The sequence below is a fragment of the Caretta caretta genome, chromosome 21 (genome assembly GCF_965140235.1).
Source record: "Caretta caretta isolate rCarCar2 chromosome 21, rCarCar1.hap1, whole genome shotgun sequence".
NCBI lineage: Eukaryota > Metazoa > Chordata > Testudines > Cheloniidae > Caretta > Caretta caretta.
Window position 1 is genome coordinate 1431458 of NC_134226.1, and position 24245 is coordinate 1455702.

The 24245-nt window shown below is 41.2% G+C and overlaps 1 protein-coding gene across 1 annotated transcript in view; it reads left to right on the forward strand.

Annotated features, from left to right (window-relative positions):
* Window positions 1-29: 29 nt before the first annotated feature.
* The window catches only part of RSBN1 (round spermatid basic protein 1), a 49214-nt gene continuing 24998 nt past the window's right edge, over window positions 30-24245 (forward strand). The window contains exons 1-2 of the mRNA XM_048826351.2: window positions 30-473; window positions 8924-9594. Coding sequence (XP_048682308.2) covers window positions 62-473; window positions 8924-9594 — 1083 coding nt within the window. The 5' untranslated portion in view covers window positions 30-61. The remainder of the gene's footprint in view (window positions 474-8923; window positions 9595-24245) is intronic.

Below are 24245 nucleotides of genomic sequence, written 5' to 3' on the forward strand. Positions count from 1 at the left end.
GCGCCTGCGCGTTGGCTGCTGGCGCTCGGGCCATTTAAATGTGTGTGAGGGAGCCTGTGAAATGGCTGCGCAGGTCGCTGCGGTGCGCGCCGTATCCCGGGGCCCAGAGGAGTCACCCCCGCTACCCTCGGGGGACCGACCCGGCCGGCCCCGGGGTGGTGGCAGGAGGCGGCGGGGACCAGCTGGCGAGGCTGTCGGCGGCAAGCGGGCCAGGCTGAGCCAGCCGCTCCTGGTGGGGCCCAGCTCGGCGGAGCCAATGCCCCCGGCCGGCCTGCCCCCGGCCGCCGCCGCGGGGCTCTTCACCTTCTCTCCCCTCAGTCTACCGCAGGGACCTCCGCAGCAGGAGCGGCACCACCACCACCGCCATCGCCCCGCTGGGGACTCCGAGCCCGGCCATCCCGCCGGGGCCAAGCCGCACAAGGGGAAGCGGGGGAGTACCGGGGACGGGGCAGCTGGGCGGCCCAGCAAGCGAGGTAAGGCGGCGGGCAAGGGTCTGGGGCTCGCCTGCCTCCGGGCGAGGGGCTGGGGGTGTTCAGGAGGGGCGCCCTCGGGGCGGACGGAGGTGTGAGGTGCCCATGGGGCTGTTTCCCCCCCCTCTCCCCCCCGGCGACGCCTTCACCCAGGAGCGTGGTTGAGCGATCGTGTGAAACAGCCCAGGCAGGGCTGCTGCGGGCCGTGGCGGACTCGCGGCTTGGCTCGGCTGCTCCTGGCGCTGGGCCCAGCATCGCCCGTAGTGCTTCACAAACAAGGGGCGCCAGGTCTGTGCAGTGTCTCTTCGCCGGCAGCTCGGCGAGCCTGATAAGAGGCAAACAGGTAGCTATAGAGGACCCCCATATTCTGCCTCGGCAGCCTTCCTTAGAGCTCAGGAACGGGGGGACGTAGTTCTTAACTTGCCTGTTGCTTGGCCTGGTGGAAGCGAACTAGTAGGTGTAAGATTAAAGAGCCTGGTCTCTCGTTCTTACATTCAGTCCTTTAGCTGGTGCATGGGCAGTTTATGCTAGGAAAAAGTCATAGTTTCAAACTAGGTAAGTGATCTTATTTAAAGAGACTTAAAATAAAGGATTGTAGTGGCACAATTACCTTTAGACCACTTGTCGCAGCATCACTTCAAGATTATGTAACTGAACACCGCTTTCCCCTGCTGACATCCATCTATAAAGTTTTTGTATCACCATATTTTTTTCAGTGGGGCTGCGGGGCACAGTGGTGTTAGCGCTCTAATATTGGAGTTAGTCTCTGTGTCAGTCTTGTCTTCCATTTAATAAATCACAATATTTAAGGGAGAAGGAAGGCTTAACTCTGCGCAGAAGAATAGGGATTTAATTACAACTTTACTGTTCAGTGTCTTATTTTCCTAATAGTCGTTGATATAAAAAGTACTGCTAGAGATCTTAAACTGAACTTAACTGATTAAATGTACCATTATTCTTTGTGTTTGGATATTGAAGTGTGTATACTTGAGAATATCATCATTCAGACTAAATAGTGAGTTCAGACTCCTGTGGTAAATGGACTTAATGTGCATTCTGTACCAGATTCTGTATGGTAGAGTATTGTGATGTTGCCCTTTAAAATTCTTAATTAAATCCATTAGAAGTTGAAAACATAAATATATTGATACAGATGCTTTCTTCCCATTGTAATTTATTGTAGAGTTGCTTATGAGAACTTGTCTACTGGCATTATTTTGTTAGTTTATCAAACAAAAAACGAATACTTTCCAAGCAGTTGTTTGCAGTGGTGTTGTAGCCACAAACTCTCTCTCCTGCTGGTAATAGCTCATCTAAACTGACCACTCTCCAAGTTTAAATCCCGCTGGTTTAACTTGGATTTAAACTTGGAGAGTGGTCAGTTTAGATGAGCTATTACCAGCAGGAGAGTGAGTGTTTGTGTGTATGGGGGTGGGGGGGATGTGAGAGAACCTGGATTTATGCAGGAAATAGCCCGACTTGATTATGTAAAGAGTTGTCACTTTGGATGGGCTAGCACCAGCAGGAGAGTGAATTTGTGTGGGGGGGTGGAGGGTGAGAAAACCTGGATTTGTGCTGGAAATGGCCCACCTGTTGATCACTTTAGATAAGCTATTACCAGCAGGACAGTGGGGTGGGAGGAGGTATTGTTTCATGATTTCTGTGTGTATATAAAGTCTGCTGCAGTTTCCACGGTAAACATCTGATGAAGTGAGCTGTAGCTCACGAAAGCTCATGCTCAAATAAATTGGTTAGTCTCTAAGGTGCCACAAGTACTCCTTTTCTTTTTTAGATAAGCTATTACCAGCAGGACAGTGGGGTGGGAGGAGGTATTGTTTCATATTCTCTGTGTATATATAAAGTCTGCTGCAGTTTCCACAGTATGCATCTGATGAAGTGAGCTGTAGCTCACGAAAGCTCATGCTCAAATAAATTGGTTAGTCTCTAAGGTGCCACAAGTACTCCTTTTCTTTTTGCGAATACAGACTAACACGGCTGTTACTCTGAAATCTACTAATTTAAGGGTATATTTGTAAAATTTTAACTATACTGAAGTTTTTATCATGCAAATTAGTAAAAGACTTCTGCTCAGTTTAAATACTTAATTCTATAGACTGCAAAGTTGAGTGGGTATAGAAGTGTGCATTAGATATCTGAATTCAAACAGAATGGTGTATGAATTCTTCTTGAAGCACTTTTAGAGAAAATTTAATTGTCATTTCATTCTTCCCATAATTTTATTTTGATGATGGAATAATTGTTATGAATAGTATCCAACTATGAGGTTTGTTTGTTTAAAATTATGATTTGGGAATGTTTAGTTTTAAAACAACTTGGCTGAGTGTGCTTTTCATGTGTGCTGTTTCTTTAATACCAGGATACTAGGATGGGTTACCTTTATAAATTTCTCCTGTGAGATATTTGGGTGATATTTCAGCAGTAAGTATAAAACATCTCATAATACCATAAAGAGAAACAAGGGAGGCTTTTACACAATTGTAAAGCACTAGCAGCTGTTCAGTTTTGGTCTGTAAAGAGAGCATAAAAATGTATCTTCAACAGATCTCCTTCCTGTGTATCTAAGTCAAGTCTTTAATGACCAGATTTGATAGGATTTTCTTTACTACTTCTGTTAATACTGCAGAACACTGGTGGATTGTGGCTGTGAAACTGACCAGAATCTGAATTTCAAGCTGTGGCTTGGCAAAGCTCAGAGGCACTGGAGAGCAGTCTTTTTGCAGAATCAGGACAACCACACTGTATCCATTCTCACTGGGAATCATAAAGGCTAGAAACTTGCTTTTTCTAATATGAAAGCTGAAATACTGAAGAAATTGGACTTAATACATCCTAGCAAGAGTGGGTTTTCTTTCCTGCTTTGGGAGTGAGGATTTTACATTCCTTCTTCTAGTGTACCGATAAAATAGTTTACTTTCCATCATAAATTTGTGACTGGTCTGGTTCAACTTCCTGTTTCCTCCTTTCTGTTCTAAAAGTTCCCTTCACTTTAGGCTGAGCTGATGGACCATCCAAGCTATCTGTTAACACATCTCCCTGAAGACAATGCATCTTGAAGTGATGACTAGATACGTTAGTGTATCCAACTACAAGTTGACATGTTAGTAACATTATCATGTATTGAACTAGTTAAAGAATCACCAGCAGTGTTCTGTTTCCTCTTGACATCAGGAGTGCAGGACCAGAACCGTAATCCACTACTTAACTGAGGTGTGCAAAGAATTCTCTCCCGCTATTAGATGAACAGGCAGTCTTTGTTTAAACTCTTCATTTCAAACTAGACATTCTACATGACTCTGTCAAGTATTGCCACCAGGCAGGCCATGTCTCATTCCAAATGCATTGTCAATATAATAGTGAAACTCTTTTTACCATATTGAGCAAAGGTTAAGTGTAAGTGCAGCAGTTAAAATAAGTTTAACTTATGGTATCTGATGCTGATAAAGGCTGAAAAGAGTTGATGCAGTAGTCAATGGGAATTCTTAAATGTAAAACAGAACACTAAGCAAAAGTATATAGCTTATGCTTTATGTTGTTTGAAGTAAATCCCTCTTAGAGCATTTTGCATTCAGGCAATAGTAAAACACCTAAATATTCAATAAAGTGTGTGTGGTTTTTGTGTATGTGTGGTTTGTTTTTTTTTTGTTAAAGTCTAAAATGTGACTTCAGGAGTATGTTGGTGTTTATTTCTAAGTGAATAATAAGTAGATTTAGCACCTTTATTGGCTTGAAATTACCTTACAATTTATGTTGGCTCATCTTGGATTTCTAAATATCTAGTCCCTCTAGGAGCAAAGATTCTTACTTTCTGGTCTTGGAAGACAAAGGTGTTACCGGCCTGGGAAAGCTCCCCTGCTGGACATACTCCTTGGTGCTCTTTGGGTCTGATATGCTGGACCCATGTGCTTTTAAGCCGTCCCTTGAACTGGATAGGCTCCAGCACCCTCTTTCTCTGGCATGCTTCCCAGGCATGAACTCTTACCCCTTCATAGAAGTGGGGGCCCTCTGGTCTAGTTCCCCTAAGCCCCCAGGACCAGTGCTGACTCCCAAGGTGCCCCAGCTGCATAGGCACTCCATTTCCCAGAGCTCTCCAGTCTTGTGAGCACTCTGGCTTACTGTTTACCTCCTCCAGGGACACGCATGTGTTGAGAGTACTTTTACAAAGCCTGTGTGTTATGTGCTTCAACTGTTGAGCATTCTTTGAGTTTAAGTCAGAGTCTTTAAGGGAGTCCAGGATCCTTCCATCCTGCATGTGACTTTTCTGGAATGTGGAGTCGTTTCTCCCCCCCCCCCCCCCCCCTCGCTGCCAGCTTTCTGCTTCTGCTTTCTTCTCCCTCTTTCTAAAATGGCCAGTGAGACTCATTTTTGTAATCTTTCTCTTCCCTTCTCCCCGCCCGCCCGCCCCACGATTTAGTCATGGGTATTTCTACTATAAATCATGGAGAGGACACAAGCCATGAGTTTTTATTTATTGCCTGGGACCTGTCAATGAATTTTACTAAAAATACCTGTGACTAAATCAAAGACGGAGCTATAGTAGTGGATTGGGAGTTTTAAAAATAAAATAAACACCCTTGGTTCTAACAGGTTTGACTGATATTGGATAACACTGAAAATGACACAATCTGTTTCCCCATCTATAATATTGGAACAGCTATACTTGCTGTTTGTATGATACTATGTAAAAGGTAAGCATAACCAGCAGCATCACAAAAGACTGATACATCAAGGGTTCAAAAATAGTTATATAAACTTAATATTAAAATTCTTTGCTTTGACTGGTTTTACCCATTAAATTGGTATTCTCTTGGTTTTAAAGGACTATAATGCAGGTTTAAACCATAAGTTTCTAGCAATCTACCTAAGAAAAGCTCTAAAATGCAGGTTTCATAAGGTTCTACAGTAATTATTAAATATTTTGTGTATTGTAAGCTTTTTCTAAAGTCACTAAGGCAGGATTGTTACAGCTTTAAATTTAGTTTATATGAATTTGTAGCCATGGTCTGTCTTCTTGTAGATCATAGTAATAGTAAATTTTATTTAGGGGCACTAATTGTTTTGTTCTATAACTTTCAGTACTGCAAGTGAATCGAGTGGGAATACAAATGAGTTTCAGCCAAGTCCATACATTTTTGTTTTCGGAATGCAAAGCCCTATACTGTTACCATGGCTAACATTTTCCATTTTATCTTCCAGTCACATAACAATTTTAGCAGCAGACTGAGGTTATGATACATTTAAGCAGCCATCCTGGTTAAGTGGTAATTACTGTTGTTTGCATTGTTGATGTGAAATAAGTCACTCTGATTTCAGGCAGTATAACAAATTATCTGTTTTGGCAATTCCCCGAGTTTTATAAGAGTCAGATAACTATGTTCTGATCACTCCCTCCCTATAAAACTATATACATCTGGTTCTCAAACTGGGGGTTGTGACCCCTCAGGGGTTGAGATTATTATATGAGGGGTCATGGGCTGTCAACCTCCAACCCCAAATCCCATTTTGCCTCCAGCATTTATTATAATGTTAAATACAAAGAGTTCTTTTTAATTTATAAGGGAGGTAGCACTCAGGCTTTCTATGTGAAAGAGGTAACCAATATAAAAGTTTGAGAATTGCCGATACACATCAAGATGGAGCAAACAGCAATGGTAGTGATTGCACCAAAGTAGTTCAATTATACAGGACTTGAATGATTGCTAATTTTTTTTCATTTGTGCACCCAAAACAAAAAATCAATGCAGATCATAAAATGGGTAGGAGAAAAAGCAGCTAGCTGTCTACAAACAGTCCCATTAATAGATCATAAGTAAGGCTAAGATTCTGTCATAGATATTTTTAGTAAAAGTCACAGACAGGTCATGAGCAATAGAGAAAAATGCACAGAAGCCTGTGACTTGTCTGTGACTTTTATTAAAAATATCCATGATACAATGGGAAGGGACTGGGCAGCTGTAGGGTGGGAGCTCTGCAGTCCCCACCACCTGTGGGGGCTCAGAGCTCTAGGGTCCTCCTGTCCCCTTCCTGGGGGGCTGGGAGCTTGGGGGGGCCCACTGCCTCAGGCAGCAGGGTTACTTCACAGCTCCCTGCCACCGTGGGAGGTGGTGGGACCCTGCAGCTCCCAGCTGCTGGGGTTGAAGTCATGACAGTCTTTGGAAGTCATGGATTCAGTGATCTCCATGACAAAATAGTAGCCTTAATCATAGGTCTCTCCCTTGGACTAGCTATATCAACCACCTTGCGTTAACTGTAATAAACAGGCAAATATATCTGGAAGCTTCTGATTGTCATCCTCAAAATCGAATCTGAAAACCTAAGAATTCAAAGATCTTGCCAAGTATCATATCTCTTGTGACACCCATGCATTTTTACAGCCTTCTCCCCGAGATTCTCAGGCATCCAGTGTGGCTGGGGGTAACAACTGCAGTTTCTCCTGCTAGCCACAATAGGCCGCTATGACACCTGGCCTGGAGGAGAAAAAATGGGGTGGGGTCAGGGGTGGGACTGAGAATAGATAGAGAATGTGGTTGGGTCTGAAGAGGGATAGGGAGAATTGGGCTGAAAAGGGATGGAGGTGGCTGCTTCTGCAGTTCCCCACATCCTGAATCCCAGGCTGCTACTGTCTACCTATCACAGCCTTCTCGGGGTATACCAGGCACACTCCCTTCAGTACCAGTTACTCTTTTAGCACAAGTGTAAGGAGCATGTGTGAAGATCCTGTGGTTAGATCCAGATAATCCATGTGGGAAACAGTATGTGATCATGTAACTGAAGACTATATATTGTATATGCACAAGTGAAGGGTGAACTGAAGCTGCACAAGTAGCATTAATTCTTGCATTCCCTACTTTAATGTTGGTTGTGAAGTCAACACCACATAAGTGATATATTAAATATAGGCATCTGTAGGAGCCACTCCTAGGTTAGCACTTAATCTCAACAGCTCTGGATCATGCCCTTAATGGGGGTCCTTCCATTGACTTTGGATCATATATTTATTGGCAGCCTTAGGGCATTGCCAGTGAGCTGCACAGCCTTTCACCAGTGTGAATCCAGCAAGCTTAGTAGGGATTTAAAAAACAAAACAAAACTCCTGTCTAATTGGCTTTGACCCCTTTATGAAATAAGTTTTTTGGGTCTCAACTTCAGTCCTGTATCACTTACCACCCTGTTAAACTAACTGGCATTCAGCAGTGAGGCCAAGAACTGCAAGGACCATGGGGTAACAGGGGTACTTCAGTTCCTATCTTCTGCTCTCCTCTAGCCTCTACACACATCATGTGGCACCTTAGAGACTAACAAATTTAAGGTGCCACAAGTACTCCTTTTCTTTTTGCGAATACAGGCTAACACGGCTGCTACTCTGAAACCTACACACAACATGGAATTTATCCATACAATGGGAATGTTATGATAATATTTTTCCAGCAAGTTATGTTTTGAAATAACTAGGTTGATGCTACATTCAGAGAAAGGTCTGTTGCATTTTGGACTCAAGTTATTACATTTCGAATGTGCATTCTCATATTGAAAGTAGATTACTGAAGTGTATAAAGCGTTTGGGGGGGGGTGTGTGGGTCTTTTTTCTTAAGGACAATAATCTCATGCGTCTTAGTGTAACTTGGGCTCATTTGCAGTTTCTCCATCTTCCTGCCAGATGTTTCCACAGGCTTTTTTGGCTTTGAAGACTTAACTTTGATTAGTCAGTTTAGTAATTTTTTCCTTTAATTTGCTCTAAACATTTCTTTTTAAATATTACTATAAACTCTTGTACTAATAGTCTCTTTTTTACCACATTAGAGTGGTGATGGGTTTTGTTTTTTCTTTACCCTTCCTTCCTCACACTCTTGTCCTGGCCCCAGATCTGCAAGTTGCTCTGCATAGTATGCCTGCTTGCACACCACCTGCGAGAGTGGGACCTAAATGTTTAACTCTTACCCACACTAGCTTCTTTCACTTATTTGGTTTCTATTTTGTGGAGCTTCTAGTCTTTCCTAGATTGCAATGATTTATTGTGTTAATTGTAAGATGCACTTAGGATGCCTCTGAGTTTTTTAAATAAATAGCTAGCTTAAAAATGTCATTAGTTAAATCAAAATTTCTTAACAAAGATACTTATAGTTCATTTGTTTTGGATTCTTTAAATAAATGTTCCAGTTTCTGATTCTGCCAGATTTTCTTCATTCAAGATTTTGTATAGTAACTAGATGTTGCTTTTCTTAGTGTTTTATGTAATCAAATGCAGCTTTTTGTTACATGTATGCCAATCCAAAAGCAAACATGCTAATATAATAAATTCAACCAATATGAAACCCGCTAATAGTTTTCTGAAAAAAGTGGCTTTAGGAAGTGTTGTATTTTTCTTAATTCCTTTTTGGATAAATCTGCTATAACTGTAGAACTCTAATCTTCCCATTGTTTTTGTGTTTTGCCAGAAACTCCAGATGAAAATGGCAAAACCCAGCGAGCAGACAGTCTTATTATGAAGAAGATAAAGAAAAAGAAGAAAAAGAAACACCGGGAGGATATGAGAGGGAAACGCCTTAAAATGTACAACAAAGAAGTACAAACAGTTTGTGCCGGACTTACTCGCATCAACAAAGAGATTCTGACTCAAGGACAGAGTGATAACTCAGAAGTGAACAAGGAATCCTTCAGGTACCTGAAAGATGAGCAGCTGTGCCGACTGAATTTGGGAATGCAGGAATATCGGGTACCCCAGGGAGTTCAGACACCATTTATGACTCACCAAGAGCACTCTGTTCGCAGCAGTTTCTTGAAAACTGGCACTAAATTTAGTAACTTTATTCATGAAGAACATCAGTCTAATGGTGGTGCTTTGGTCCTTCATGCCTACATGGATGAACTCTCATTTTTGTCTCCAGTGGAGATGGAGAGATTTGCAGAAGAATTTCTTGCTTTGTCATTCAGTGAAAATGAGAAAAATGCAGCCTACTATGCTTTAGCCATAGTACATGGGGCAGCTGCCTATTTGCCAGACTTCCTGGATTATTTTGCTTTTAATTTCCCTAACACTCCAGTGAAAATGGAAATCCTGGGCAAGAAGGACATAGAAACGACGACTATTTCAAATTTTCACACTCAGGTAATGTAAATGCTCTTAAATGTATGAAGATTCAACAATTTTTTTTTGTTAGTCTCTGGATTTATACTGATGGACAAGAGATGAGTGATACAAATATCCATGGATTTTATCTTGAAGCCTCTTCTCCCCAACCACTGGGGAAGATGATGGTATTTGTACCAGGTTGTTGTCCCTGGCCTGTACTTGGGGAAGCTCTATCTTTTGCATTCATGTCTGATTAGGAAATTTCTAAAACCTTAATCCCCATTCCAGAGCCTACTGACTAGTACAGAGACCTCTGTACTAAGACAGTAGTTCTCAAACTTTAGCAACCCGAGGGACCCCCCACTTTGATTTAAACATTTTTGGGGCCCTCCAACCCCTGGTCCTACCCCTCTCTCTGCCCCCCCTCACTCACTTTCACTGGTTTGGAGTGCAGGCCTTGGGAGGGAGTTTGCGTGTGGGGTGGGGGCGGGGGTGGGTGCAGGCTCTGGGCTGGGATTGGTGCAGGAGGAGGTGAGGGGTTCGGGTTCCAGCCCAATGGCACTTACCTCAGGCGGCTCCCAAAAGTGACTGGCACATCTCTCTGGCAGTGACTCCTAAGAAGGGGAGGCCAGGGGGTGTCTGCACGCTGCCCCTGCCCACAAGCACCGCTGCTGCAGTTCATGGCCAATGGGAACCACAGAGTCAGCGCTCGGGAAGCTGCCTGCAGGGCCACAGGGATGTGCTGGCAGCTTCCACAAGCAGCGTGTGACCAGGACAGACAGGGAGCCTATCTTAGCCCCACTGCCCCATCAAACTTTTAGTGCCTAAAATCTCCTGGTTTGGCTTCAGTAGCTTCTGGGGGGGGGGAGTTGAGTTGATCAGCAAGGCCTGTGGACCCCAGTTTGAGAAACACTGTACTAAGCTATTCCTTCCCCAGCCTTCCATTTAGTGGATCCTTCTCCCTGTTAATAGGTCCAGTACCTGCCTTTTCTATTGTTCCTAGTTTTCACAAGCAGCAGCAACTAAAAATGAGACTTCAGAAGCCTCCCCTGGGCAACATATAGTAGCACTAAAATCAACCAGTTTTGTTAACTTTAAGCAGCTGCTTGTGAAAAATAAGAACAGCAGCAAAGTCACCCATCCATAAGGGATGGGAACTTTTTTAAACTGCAGAGATGGATTGTTTAGGCTGGGGTGGGCAAACTACAGCCCACGGGCCACATCCAGCCTGCCAGCAGATTTTAATCTGGCCCTTGAGCTCCTGCTGGGGAGCAGGATCTGGGGCTTGCCCCACTTCAGCCAGGATGTGGGGTCAGGGGCTGCGCATGAATGCTGCGGCTCCAGGAAGTAGCAGCATGTCCCCCCTCTGACTCCTATGGGTAAGGGCAGCCAGGGGACACTACACACTGCCTCCACCCCAAGTGCCATCCCTGCAGCTCCCATTGGCTGAGAACTGCAGCCAATGAGAGCTGCAGTGGCAGCGCCTGTGGATGGGGCAGTGCCTCCATGTAGGATCTGGAGGAGGGACGTGCTGCTGCTTCCGGGAGCTGCTTAAAGTAAGCACCACACAGAGCCTGAGCCCATCCCGTGTCCCAACCCTGATTTCTCCCCCGAACTGCTTGATTCCCCGCTTGGGGAACCCTCCTGCACTCCAAACCGCTGCACCACCAGCCAGAGCCCTCCGCCCCCCTCCCGCACCCTGAACTCCTCTGGCCTCACCTACTCACCAATCCTAATTTTGTGAGCATTCATGGCCTGCCATACAATTTCTATCTCCAGATTTGGCTCTCAGGCCAAAAAGTTTTCCCACCCCTGGTTTAGGCCCTCTATTTGCCACCAATAGGCTTCTAATCACCTGTGTTGTGTAGATATTTTCAAGCTCTGATAAAGTCAATATAACTTAGTTTGACTGTTTATACAGTAACTTCAAACTCTAGTTTTCCCAAGAGAATCTGCTTCAGTCCTGATCTAAAATATAACACAGTAATAGTGTCATGGGAACTTGCTATTCTGGGCACTGGTTAGCCTGTCTTTTTATCAGTAAACATCAGTATTTTACTTGTGATAGGAAAGTAAAATTTACAAGACTGTAATAGATGCCTGCAAACATAACTGACTTCCATATGCTCTAGTAATGTTTGTTGTAGGAAAAATTTGGCATTTAAAACTGGAAACCACTTAAAATTCATATTACAAAACAAATGTTGGCCATACTAGATGATGCTGGCTAATCTGTAAAGTCACTCTCAAAGTGGGGACGTGCTCCAGTGACATTCAAACACCTCACCTAGCCTGCTTAGTAATCGTTGGTGGTTGTCGTCCACTTCGCGCCCAACCCGCTAATCTCCGTCTTTTATTTGGAATCCTAACTTTCCATTAACTTTTTGGCAGGCGTTCCATCTGGGAAGACTTGCATTATCCCTCTGTGGGCCCAGTCTCCATTCTTATACCTAGAATTCATTGTTTTTTATGCAAGAGTCTTGGATAGATGAGGAATACAGGATTAGTTTGGATTAACTTTGATTTAAGAGTCTTGCTTGGGGAAATTAGCTACATCTAATTTGCTCTGAAAAGACACTTTTTCAAGCAAGGCCCATTGTTTAAATTGAGCTGGTAAAGCACTTAAAGCTGGAAAAGAAGCTTGCCTTTCCCTGAGCCTTGAGCTGAATGAGCCAATAACAAAGCTAGGAACCAGTTATTCAAAAACAATCAGGATTTTGCCCCAGACTCAGATTTCAAAGGCTGTTTCTATGTTGGATCATTTTGCAGCTAAATATTTGAGTCTGTAGGATATCCAGTTCTCAACAGGTCCTTTTGCCATAAAGTTACCCATTCAGGAGTCAAACTTATATACTACTCATGACCTAACCTGTTTCTATTTCTCCAGTTGATGTTCCGAGGCCTTATTACTTTTGTTCTTTGTAAATTAGCGACATCACGCTTTTGTTCAATCTATCTGCACAGCTCATACTTTACTAGTGAGTTACTGGATTTGTCCATGTGCTGTGTTAACTCAGGCTTCTCAATGTCTCCTATTTCCACCTACAATAAGTATACAAAGTAGAATTGTAAATATGAGAATATCTCTAAAGCTCTCTCTACAGTAGAGAGAGCAGGCAAGGCTGATACAGAGAGGTCGCAAGGTGGCGCGACCTCGTGGAGGAACATGCAAAACAAAAAGCATCTTGGATTTTGACATTCATAGTTTTTGTTTTTGGTGGTGGTTTTATTCCTTTAAGGTTTTTTTATCCTTATAAAATCCTATTTAACCTTACAAGAGGCAGGAGCACAACAGCATGTCCCCTAACTTGTAAAATAAGCCAGGTCTATTGAAGCCACCTAAGAAATGCATGGCAGAGGATACATACATTTGTCATGTTGTAAAAAACAACTTGAAAATTTAGTTGTGGTTTTTTAATCTAAAGATTGAGAAGTCAGCCCACTGTACTTGGGATGGGGAAGAGGCAACACCACAGAAGAAAGAGTGTTGACAAAACAGGACGACTCTGTGGTAGAAGCATTGGCCAAATCTATATTCAGTGTTCCCATTTGAGACTAAAAACTATTCCTGTGAACAAATAAAATACCAAACTTGTCTTCCTTAAACATTTTAAATGGAGGTGAGGTTTACCTAATGAAACAATATTTATTATCTGCTTATGCCAAAGCACGTTTAGCTGTGAGCTAGTCTTTCAGCAGGTGTTAACAGAATTTTCAGTTCGTGTTGCCAGATCTGTGCATTCCCTGCTACCATTATGACTTTGGCTGTGCCTATACTACAGGGTAGGGGTTTTCCACCCCCACTCCACCCCCTGCTTGCATACAGCTATTTTTGCTAGTTCTTATTAAGCTAGCATGGGTGTAAATACCAGAGTAGCTGCAGTAGCACGGGTAGCAGCTGCAGAGGCATGGCTTAGCTGGGCCAAGTACAGACCTGCCTGAAACAGAGTATATACCCTACCCATGCTACCGTGGTATGCTGGTATACTCGTACTGGCTCAATGAGAGCTAGGACAAATGTGTGCACTTCAAGGGATAAGTGTTTTGAAGTGTTGACAGCGCTAAAGAGGGTTTACAACACTCCATGCACAGAGTGAACTCTAATTGGTCTGGAATTGGTAAACACAAATGGCTACTCAGCAGCAAGAACTTAAATGTTTGTAATAATATTGACATCTGTAACCTATGCTTTGCTGTCAGAAAACTCTTTAACCTACAGAAATAAGATTCATAGAAGTCTTGTCTGCAGTTTTTTGCTATTGTACCCTCTAGCAACTCAGTTGCTTGATTTTTAGTGCCTACAATAACCCTTGATGGTTGAAATTGCCAGCTAAATGAATGCATAAATGGACTATGACCACTGAATCAAAAAGTTGGAGCAGTTTTGATGTTCTACAGGTCAGTCCAGTCCAGTAAAGAATTTTGTTAAAACCTGCCCTGTAACCCGGGGTGCCTCTGTGTTGTGCATTTTTGGTTCAGAACTCTGACATCAGCATGCTCGCAGCACAGTGATCCCACCCTGGCTTCCACCCGACTGGTTACTCCTTGCAGGGCTGATACTAACACCCTCCCAATCCTGAGTTCTCCTCAAAAACATCTTTCTCTGCAGTGCTCAATCCCTTCTGACTGTAGCACCCACAGACCATTATCAAGTTTGCTGCTTTAAAGAGAGTACACAGCAGCTTATTCAATTAGTGGGATGACAAGCCACCTACTTCAGTCAAACAACTGAGTTGGCTTATGGTAAAAGTTAAAGCAAGTTCCTTAACAAAAGGATGTATGTTTAAGTGATTCTGAGTATAAGGAAGAAGGATAAAAGTAGTTACAAACAAAAGTAAAAATATACTTCTAAGACTAAAACTCACTTAACAAATGTTTTTTGTTCAGTGTTACTCACCATAGTCATTCTTCCAGGATGGCTAGCCAACCCATTCTTTAGCCAGGGCTCAACACACTGAGCTCAAAGACCTTGGTTTCCTTCCTTCCTTCCTTAGATGATGGATAAAATAAGTTTTCTCTCCCCTCTTTAGTCATCAAACCTTTGAAATTTATTCTTCTGAAGTGTATTCCTAGATAAAGTTCCGTTCCTTTGCTCAGTGCAGGTACCATGCTGTCTAGTGTAGATGCCATGATGGCTTCTCCTCCCACCTTTGATTTTTTTACAATGCAGTTAATCTTTCTGCAATCTTTGCTACAAACGAATAGCACGCTGTCCTTGGTCACACCTGGCTTGGGATGTTGGCCCCTTTTTTTGGTCTGGAAAAAGGTATTTATCGGCTTCCCTTGACAAGCGTGGTTAAAACACATCTTAGTTGCACATTTATATCATTCTTTGTAGGTTAACAATACATACACCATGCAGTAATAAAGATCAATGAGTCATTAGTTTTCCAATTATAATTGGGGGGGAAAAAAATGACACACGTGTGAGGTGTTTAAGCTGGTCAGGTCATCTGAGTCTTACTGTTATGTACCTTAGAGGCTTTTAAGGCCTCTCTTGACAAAGCCCTTGCTGGGATGACTTAGTTGGTGTTGGTCCTGCTTTGAGCAGGGGATTGGACTAGATCTCTTGAGGTCTCTTCCAACCCTAATCTTCTATGATTCTATAGATGCTGCTAATTTAGGATTTACCTTGAACAATTCTGCATTCAAGTTTCTTTGCCAGGAGCTTTCCCTTTTTAAAAAAAAAAAAAAAAATTTGATGGCTTGAATTATTTCTTCCTTAGTTGCGGTGTCTTTTTGATATCAAGATCTTCTTCTGCCTCCTGGATGTTTGCTTACTCTTTAGGTGTCTCCCTGTTCAGCAATTCTTTGAAATGCTCAGTGCGTTTCTTCTTTTTCAGTTGCTAGTAGGTGTCCTTGTTTCTGAGTAGTGTGTGTTTGGTGTCTTCCATTTACCACTGATAAGCCATGTCATTTTGTAGACAGTTCCTTGTTCATCACAAGCAGCTGCATCCTCTCCTTGTGTTGCCGGATTGCCAACGTAATGCAGTTTGTCCACTCTCACAAGGAGTTTGACTTCCTAATATGCCTTGCTATACTACTCATGGTATTTGTCCAGGGGTGAAAGCTGAAAGGAAGCCACTGGCATGAAGACTGAAGTGCTCAACACCAAGACAAAAACCAAACTTGTTTTTTGGAACATACCGACAATATATGAAACAGGGAAGCTAGCTCAGGTCACAGCAGAGATGAGAAACTACAGCTTACACATCCTGGGTGTCGGTGAGAGCAGATAAATGGGATCAGGAAGATTAACAGCAGCCTTGAGAGAAACTTTACTGTTTTCTGGGTGGGATGATGGACAACACCATGAGGGTGTTGCATCCTGTTTGAAGAAGGGAGTGGAGTATTCCCTGCCTGAATGGAAATCCATCAGCAGCAGACTTACGAGACTCAGACTGAAAGGGAAACATAATATCACCCTGATTCAGTGATATGCTCTGACAAATGACAGTGATGAAGAAGTAAAGAACAAATTCTACCTTAACTACAGGCAAAGTTAGGGAGAGTACCCATGTCACGACCTAATTATCGTCATAGGAGACCTGAATGCCAGGTCGGTAAGGACAACACAAATGATGACAGAGCAATGGGAAGACATGGGTGTGGCACCATGAATGAAAAAGAAAGGCTTGTTGGTTTCTGTAATATGAATGACCTAATCATCGGCGGAACCCTCTTTGAACATTATGAAATTCACAAGCTGACATGGTGTTCTCCAAATGGTAGAGATAAGAACCAGATTGGCCATTGATCATGATATGGTCAATGGTGAGGCTCACTGACAGATGTGAAAGTGAGAGGGGGTGGAGGGAGATGTTGGCAGTGACCACCACCTTGTGACAGCCTCCATCAAGCTAAAACTGAAGTGTGGGACCACCAAACAAGGGACACAGACGTTATGACATTGACAAGCTAAAGTCCCCTGAAATAGAGAGAGCCTTCTTTCTGCAATTAAAGAACAGGTTTCAAGCACTTGCAGACCTTGATGAAGAGGAGGGGAATGCAGATGAGATCAGCAAGAAGTAGGACAAAGTAACAGCAATTTATAAACGGCAGTGAAGCCTGTCTAAGCTACAGGCGGAAGAGAAGTAAGGAGTGGATTACACCCAGCACATCAAACACCATAAAAACCAGACAAGCCCTGAAGAAAACAGTTTGACACAATCCCAGAAGCATAATGTACAACCTCTAAATTTTTAAAGTACACACTTAGCTTTGTCACATCAATCAAGCTGTCGTGAGAATGTAGAGTTGTATGTTTGACTAAAAGGCTGCGTCTGCATAGCCCAGCAGTTAGGACTACAGGGTTGTAAGTTGAAGCATACACTAGTGTGCTACACACTAACTCTCCTGTGTGGATGCTGCTAGTGTGACCGAAAACAGGAATCCATTAATGCAAAGTAGGAGCCTTTTAGTTTGTACCTCTAGGTCAGGTCCCTAAGGGAGAGTTACAGCACAGTATGCTAATGCATGCTGCAGTTTACACCGTCTGTAGTCTGATTACTATGGGACCATGTAGGTAAGCCCTAAACTGTTTCTAAATTATAGAAAGCAGTTACAACTTTTAAAACTTACTGTTCTTGAAAGGTGCTAGAGAGAACTGAAGTTGTGTCTACAGAAGAGAGCACGGTGGCATAAGTTTTGTAACACGGTCCTGTGAATATCTACCTCTTGATGTGGAGGGACCACCTCTAGGGTTAAGAAGCTTCCTAAAAGCACATTCATTAGTCTCTCTACTCATTTGGCAATAAAACTGCCCAGATTGGTAGCTTGTGTATTGTGGCCATTGCTGTAGTAGGAATTAGGCTATGTACAGAATTTACTTTATTTACAGGATCTTAAAATTAATGTCTCTGCAGAACTTAAACTTATGGTAGTATATTCCTATGTAATTGGCTTAGTTGAACATCTTGACAGTGCAGTTCAGTGGAATTTTGCAGTTGAAACTCCAGAGATCTAAAAAACTGCTTATATTTGGGCCTTTGAAAGAGGCTTGTACTCTTCAAAGTGTCAGCCTGAACCAAATCTTCATGAAAATATCTATTTTTGGTGAGGTAGAGGGTAGCTGGAGTTACTTGTTAACTTTGCTCTTCAAATATGCAACACATTTTCTTCCAGCACCAAAGTCTTGACCTAGAATCTGAGAATCTTACCGTTATTTCTGGCATGTTGATCAATAAAGATTCTATAATCTGAATCTAGTTAGCAATTCTATTTTGTTCTGGCGCACATCAGCTCCAGCAAGTTCTTCCAGAGCTGTATTAGATCTGGGGTGTGAATAACTTATTTTAGTAAGTGAGCATCACTGTCTCAAAGCTAGCTGACCCACAAAATAGGAAGATGCCCTCTTCAGAGAACTAGTTTTGATTTGGGTACCTAAAACAAACAACTCTAGAGAGCAAATGCTTCTTGCTGGCCTCTCTGGGGAAGTGAGAACAAGGTGTCTTAACATGGGTTAAATTGCATTGTATGTCTCTCATGACTAGTTAAAAACCAATCTTACTAAATGTTTTTAAATCCAACTTTGAAACCAGTTCTGTGTGAAGAGAGAAGACTAGTGCTAGCAATGGTTGAATGCACCTGCCTTGTAAGGCAATCTGGAAGCCTATATATATATTTTTTTTTTCACTCCCTAAAAGCAAAGGGGTTAAGTTTGTTCATCTTCCCTCTTTGGTAGAGATGGTTTTATTTTCTTTGCAGTGTAAGACATGTATATCTGAAATGAAATATTTTTGCTCATGTAAAGCCTGAATGTTTCTCATTTTTATTTTTGCTTCCTTTCACCAATTTATCTTAAACTCTGTTGGGGATGCTGTATTAGATGTAACAATGATACTTTAATTCCTGCAGCTGAATATCCTCCGTTATGAGTTAATTGTTTGCCTTTTTTGTTTTAAGGAAATACTTAAGGGTTCAATCAGTTATCGCTATAGAGTGTAGAGAAATAAGACTGTTCTGCCCATTCTTGCAACACAAACAATATAAAGAGATGAGATTATAATTTTTATCTTACCTGCCTTTTCTTTTAAAATATCAGCACATCAGATGTTAACACAAGTGTTGTAAAACTACCTTCTCTATATCTGATTTGACTGCCTCCTGAAATGTCCAAGACTAACTTTGCTCTTACTTTCTTGAACAAAAGCTTGTTCTGTTTACATAATGTGCTAATTATTGGGCAATTTAAACTTCTTACAGAAAATATATTGTGTTAAGCTCCTATGTGAAACTTAATTAGACTTACCACATTTTTAAAAGCTAGCAAGACTTGTTTAATGTCCACACTACTTCTCTAATTCTAAATGATTGTCATTCACCAAGTGCGGGGGGGAAAAAAAAACCTACTGCAATGGCTTAACCAAATTTCTTTTGTTCTTGTTTCCACCTTTCTGCTTTCAAGTAGTAAGCTTGTTTGTATTCTTACTTTCAGCTTCCTGCCCAAGTACTCAAATGGCTGGCTTACACAATGCAGTTGATTTGACATTTTGGATCTTAAACTGCCATTTTTTTTTTTTTTCATTCAAGTGTCAAGAGCATGTTAGAGTACCTTGGCCAATTAATAGTTAACTTTAAGAGGCATAATCTCAGACTCTAGATTTATGTAGATGTTGGAGGGTACATGCTAGGAGGAAGTGTGCTGCTTATTCCATCTGTGCCAATGGGGGGAGAGGAGAGGTCTAAACTATTACCCCACTAATTAATATACAATTTAAAAGCTATAGCTTTTTCCTAGAACATGCATATTTTTTCACTTCTAGTGTGCCTTCCTTTCAAATGGCTTAAGGCTTTACGAACACCAATACCCTTAGCCTCCTCTACTTTACAACTAGGTAAATATTACTGATTTTTCCAAGTAGTGGAAACTTAGATATGTTTTGGGGGTAGTCAAGAATGATGCATTTCAGAAACAAGTGAAGACCTAATCCCTATTAATGCAGAGAATATCTAAAATTGTCTGTCATTCTTATGCTTACTCATTCCTTCCTCTATGACCCACTTTTCCCATGCTAATCATGCAGCTATTCCATAAGACTAATAAACACTGTGATAGTTCTTTATAACTAGTTCTACTCTTTTTTTTTTATTAACCTCACCATCACTGCTACCAACATTGAAGGGAGAGTAAAGAATGAAATTTGGTCCATTATAAGTCAGAAGCTGATCCAAGATAGAACCCTAAACTCCCTCTTTACTCAACATGTTACCAGTATGGAGTGAATAACTTTGGTGTTTTAAGAGTAATAAATGTTGCTTAAAGTGCTATACTAAGTGTGAGATTATTAGTACCTTCTGTCCCACTTAAAAGGGTGCCTAAAACTCTAGCCCAAGCACCTAGTGGGATGAAGAAACTGCCATCTAGTGATTTTATAATTAACTCAAAGCAGTGAGACCTTGTAGTTGTCGAGGGTGAGGTGGTCACAAATGGTTGCTCAGAAGCAAATGCTTAAGTTAAAAACAAGAGGGACTCCTTCTGGACAGCATGCTCTCATGGTTGGTCGTCATCTTGTTAGTGTGCACAGACAAATGACCCAGTCACTTATCTGTCTCTGAAAGAAGAGGGATGAGGCTGTGTAAAGTGAAAATGACTTTTTGGGGAGGGGAGGAAAGGTACATATCTAAGAGATCACAAGAAGGCAAGCACAAAGTAACCAACAAGCAAAGTCTCACTGGGAAATAAACTATACTCAAAAGTTGAGACAGGTCTTGTTGCAGGAGTTTGGCTGGGTGCCAATCTAAACATTAAAATTTCCTTTTCCTTTAGCAGACACGGTCTGCATCACTATCATTAAACTATGTTTTGGCCACCCAAACTTCCTATGGTATGTTTAGTGCATAAATAAAACTTGCACAGTGAAGTGACATTCCATATGTTTGACATCACCACTGACCTGTTTAAACTGGGGGCTACGGGTCAGATTCTGTCCCATGACACTGCTCATGTGCCACAAAAGGATCAGAGACAGGCTGTAAGCTACCTGCTAGGGATTCTCCCATTGTGGGAGGATTCTCCTTTTGACATGACATCACTTCTGCATTTTGACGGTTTTGGGGTTCAACAGATAAGTAAGGGACTATCTCATCACCAGGACTGTAATCCTAGTTGTCTCTGTGCTGTGCAGCCTAGATTCAGAGCCCTGACACCAGCAACATGCTCACAGCAAAATAGCCTTGCCCTTGCTTCCACCAGCCTTGGTTATTCCTTGCTTGGTGACCGCAACAGCTTCCCAGTCCTAAATTTCCCCCAAACTATCTGCCCTGTAGTGTCCAGCCCTCTTGCTGAACACTTACAGAAGTTAAGTTTGCTGTTTTCTTAGACAGGACCCACCAGTTTAACAAACACTAGTTTAATCAAAACACCATAAAAAAATTCAGTAAAACAAGCATTTAAAAAAAAGGATGGGTTAAGTGATACCAAGTGTAAGTAATAGAAAGGGTTACAATCAAACAAAAGTAAAAATATATTTCTAAGATTAAAACCTGATTTAACAAACTAGAGTCTTTTGTTCGAAGAAGTTTCTCTTTTCCAGCATGGCTGACCAGACTTTCTGGCCGGGCACTTCAAGCTTTGTGAAAGGTTGTATGTGTGGTGCTGTTTTTGTTTTTGCTTTTTGTTTCTTTTGGTGGAAGATGCCAAAATAGTGTTTCTTTCTGCTTACATCTTCCCAAAGTTCACTGACCCTGCTTCGAGTGGCAGGAAGACTTCCTGGAGGTGCAGTCTCTGTCCCCTGTTGAGAATAAGTGGTCCTCTTTCCCTGCTTGTTCCCCTGATGTCTTTGTTTGCCATGTGTATAATTGAGCCTCTCTTTGGTCACATTTTACTTAATTTACATTGAAGACACATTCCTTAGTCTGGAACAGGCATGGCTTAGGTTGGGGTAGTCAATTTTTTTATCAAGGCCCAAATTTCTTGGTCAAAGTATAGTTAAGGTACAGACTCCAGAGAAAATAATAATAAAACCAATAATTAAACTAAAATATTTTGTGGTCTGTTCAAAAATGTCTGGTGGCCCAGATTTTGTTTGTGGTCCACCTGCTGACTACCCTGGCTTAGGCACTGCTTATCAAATACATATCTATGAAGTCCTTTTTGGGTTTACTATACAAACATCACACAAGAATATTAATTATCAGTGAGTTATTATTTTTCCAGTGATATTACATGCACCTTTTGGGTATCATCATGACAAGTGTGCCAGCTGGCATTGGGGTGCTCTTAATGGGTCACATTCATCTTCCTCTTTGCAAGCCCCAGTATAAGGGCCGAGGAAGAATAGCTGCTGGAGAATGCTGCAGTCTGGAAATCCCTAGCTAGTAGATGGTCTCTTGAAAGATATTGTTAGCTGGCAAGGGTAAGTGGTACCTACTTCATGTTCCATAAATCTTAAAACAGAAGGCCCACATACAGTAGAAAAACACTTTAAAAAATTAGCTGTTTTCTTTGATTTTTTTTACAAGAAACTTGTCAAATTTTGAAATAATTCAGCAATATACTTGTTCTTTGAAACTAGTGTGATTTAACATTTTGTACATCAGAAATAAAAATGTTTATTTCAAGATTTGGATCCGGAATTATAATTTATGCAGTAACAACACTATCTAGGTTTATTTTATTTTTTCTTCAGATTGGAATAAGTATCAGTCAGATGTTTGTCTTTTGTCAGCTGGAAATTTTCCCTTGCTTTAGTTCAGAGAAAACTACATCTTGTGAGTGTATATCACTTCCAGATAAAGCCTGTCCCTTTTGGCTTCATCAGTAGAACCTGCAAAATACTGATGAACCTCTGAATGATCTAAAGGTGAACCTTAAAGGGCCAGATTCTCAGCTGGTATAAATTACTGTACCGCCTACTTCACTATTCTGACTTGACCCCATCTTGGCTAGCCTAGGGACTTCATATTCTCCAAATCTTTGTTTTTCTTCAATCTACTGCTAGATTGGTAGTTTGCTAAAGGACTACAGAACAAGAATTTAGTTTCTTCTGCTTTATTCTATTCCCATACTAGCTCTGAACAAGGTGGATTTGATTTAAATCACTAGTCAGGAAGACTCTATTTGATCATGGATTTCTAAATAAATGTACATTCTTGTTTGGTATAACTTAATACATATTCTCCACAACTCAGATGTAGGTTTCATTTTTCAAAGGTGTACACTATACATTTTTAAGTGATTTATTTTGAAAACTTTTTGGATTAGTTTTACAGCTATATCAGAAAATGAATGATTGGTTACTTCATTTACCAAAGTTAACTGAAGCAGATAGTTCACCTCTCAATGATTTCATAAATATCTCCAATTCAACAGGTTAATCATTAATATTTGGAGCATTTTCTTGCCATGCTGTATTAGGAGAACCTCACCAGACATTAAAATTTTTATTTAACTAAAACAACATTATGTAGTCTGGATTTTTTTTTCTTCAACAGCTAACATAATATTTTAACAAAACAAACATGTGAATTTAGTTAAACATCCAAGTTTTTTTTAATCAGATTTGTTTGTTAAAATTGTTAACTAAAATAGTTAAACGAAATAGTGTAAAAAAAAAATAAAATAAAAAAAATAGACTGTCAACCAGATCAGCATGAGAAACTTAAAATATTGGCTTCTGCAGCTAACTCAGTCATCTTCACCTTCATTTTCCTGTTCATAATCTGGAAAAGAAAAACAAGCTTTCCTGCTTTTTCAGGTCCCAAACAATTTATCAATTTTGAATCAATTAGTCCAAAGGAAGAAAATATTCTTTCTACGCTGACAGAAGAAGCTACTGCTGTTAAAAGTGAGACTATCACCTCAACAGTCTCTGAATCCAGGTGCTTAATTGATTTCCATCAGTTCACCGATGTGACTTTCTTTAAAACGTCAGCAAACATCTATTTCTTGAATGGTTCACCCTTAGCTCTGAAGTTTTATTATAGTTGGTATAATGGAGGGATAATTGCTGGAAGTCCATGTCACTGCTAACTCCTTTTCTTCAGTAGTTAAGGTTCGACTCTAATGTATCGAGTATTGAGAATATTTGCAAGAAAATGAGCTGGAGATGGTGCTTCTCCCATTCATTTTTTAATGCTTATAACTTAACTCTCTCATTGCATATTTCTCTCTTAAGATCTCACTCAGTTCCTTCCAGATTTCAACAGCATCAGCAATAAAACAGCTATTTCCCTGCATTTTGTTGAAAGCTACAGAAATAGGCTTCAGGGTCTGCAGAAGTTCAACATTTCTCTTAAGCCCGATATTGAGAACTTTGGCTGTGACAGTGCCATCTATTTTTTTCACGATTTTGTTCACAAACTGTCATCGCATTAGGCCAGTTCTTGATCTAGTGCTCAAAACGGTCCACTACTGAGTTCCATCGTACATCTTGTGGGAGAGTTAGCTTGGTTCCTCCCACTTTTTTGAGCAGCAGCTACAGAGTGGTTATGTTGTTGAAATTGCAAAATACTTCCATTAGCCTTTATTTCTGGAACACTGAAGTCTTTGGCTAGGAGGTGCATCAAATGAGAACTGCAACTGTATGTTATTAGCTTGGGACTCTCTTCTAAATAACTTCTCGTCTTGCATACATCTGTAGCATTGTCTGTGACCAAGCTGCATACTAGACATTTGAATTTTTTTTTCAGTTTGTTATAGCTTTTACTGCTTGGGACTCTCTTCTAAATAACTTCTCGTCTTGCAT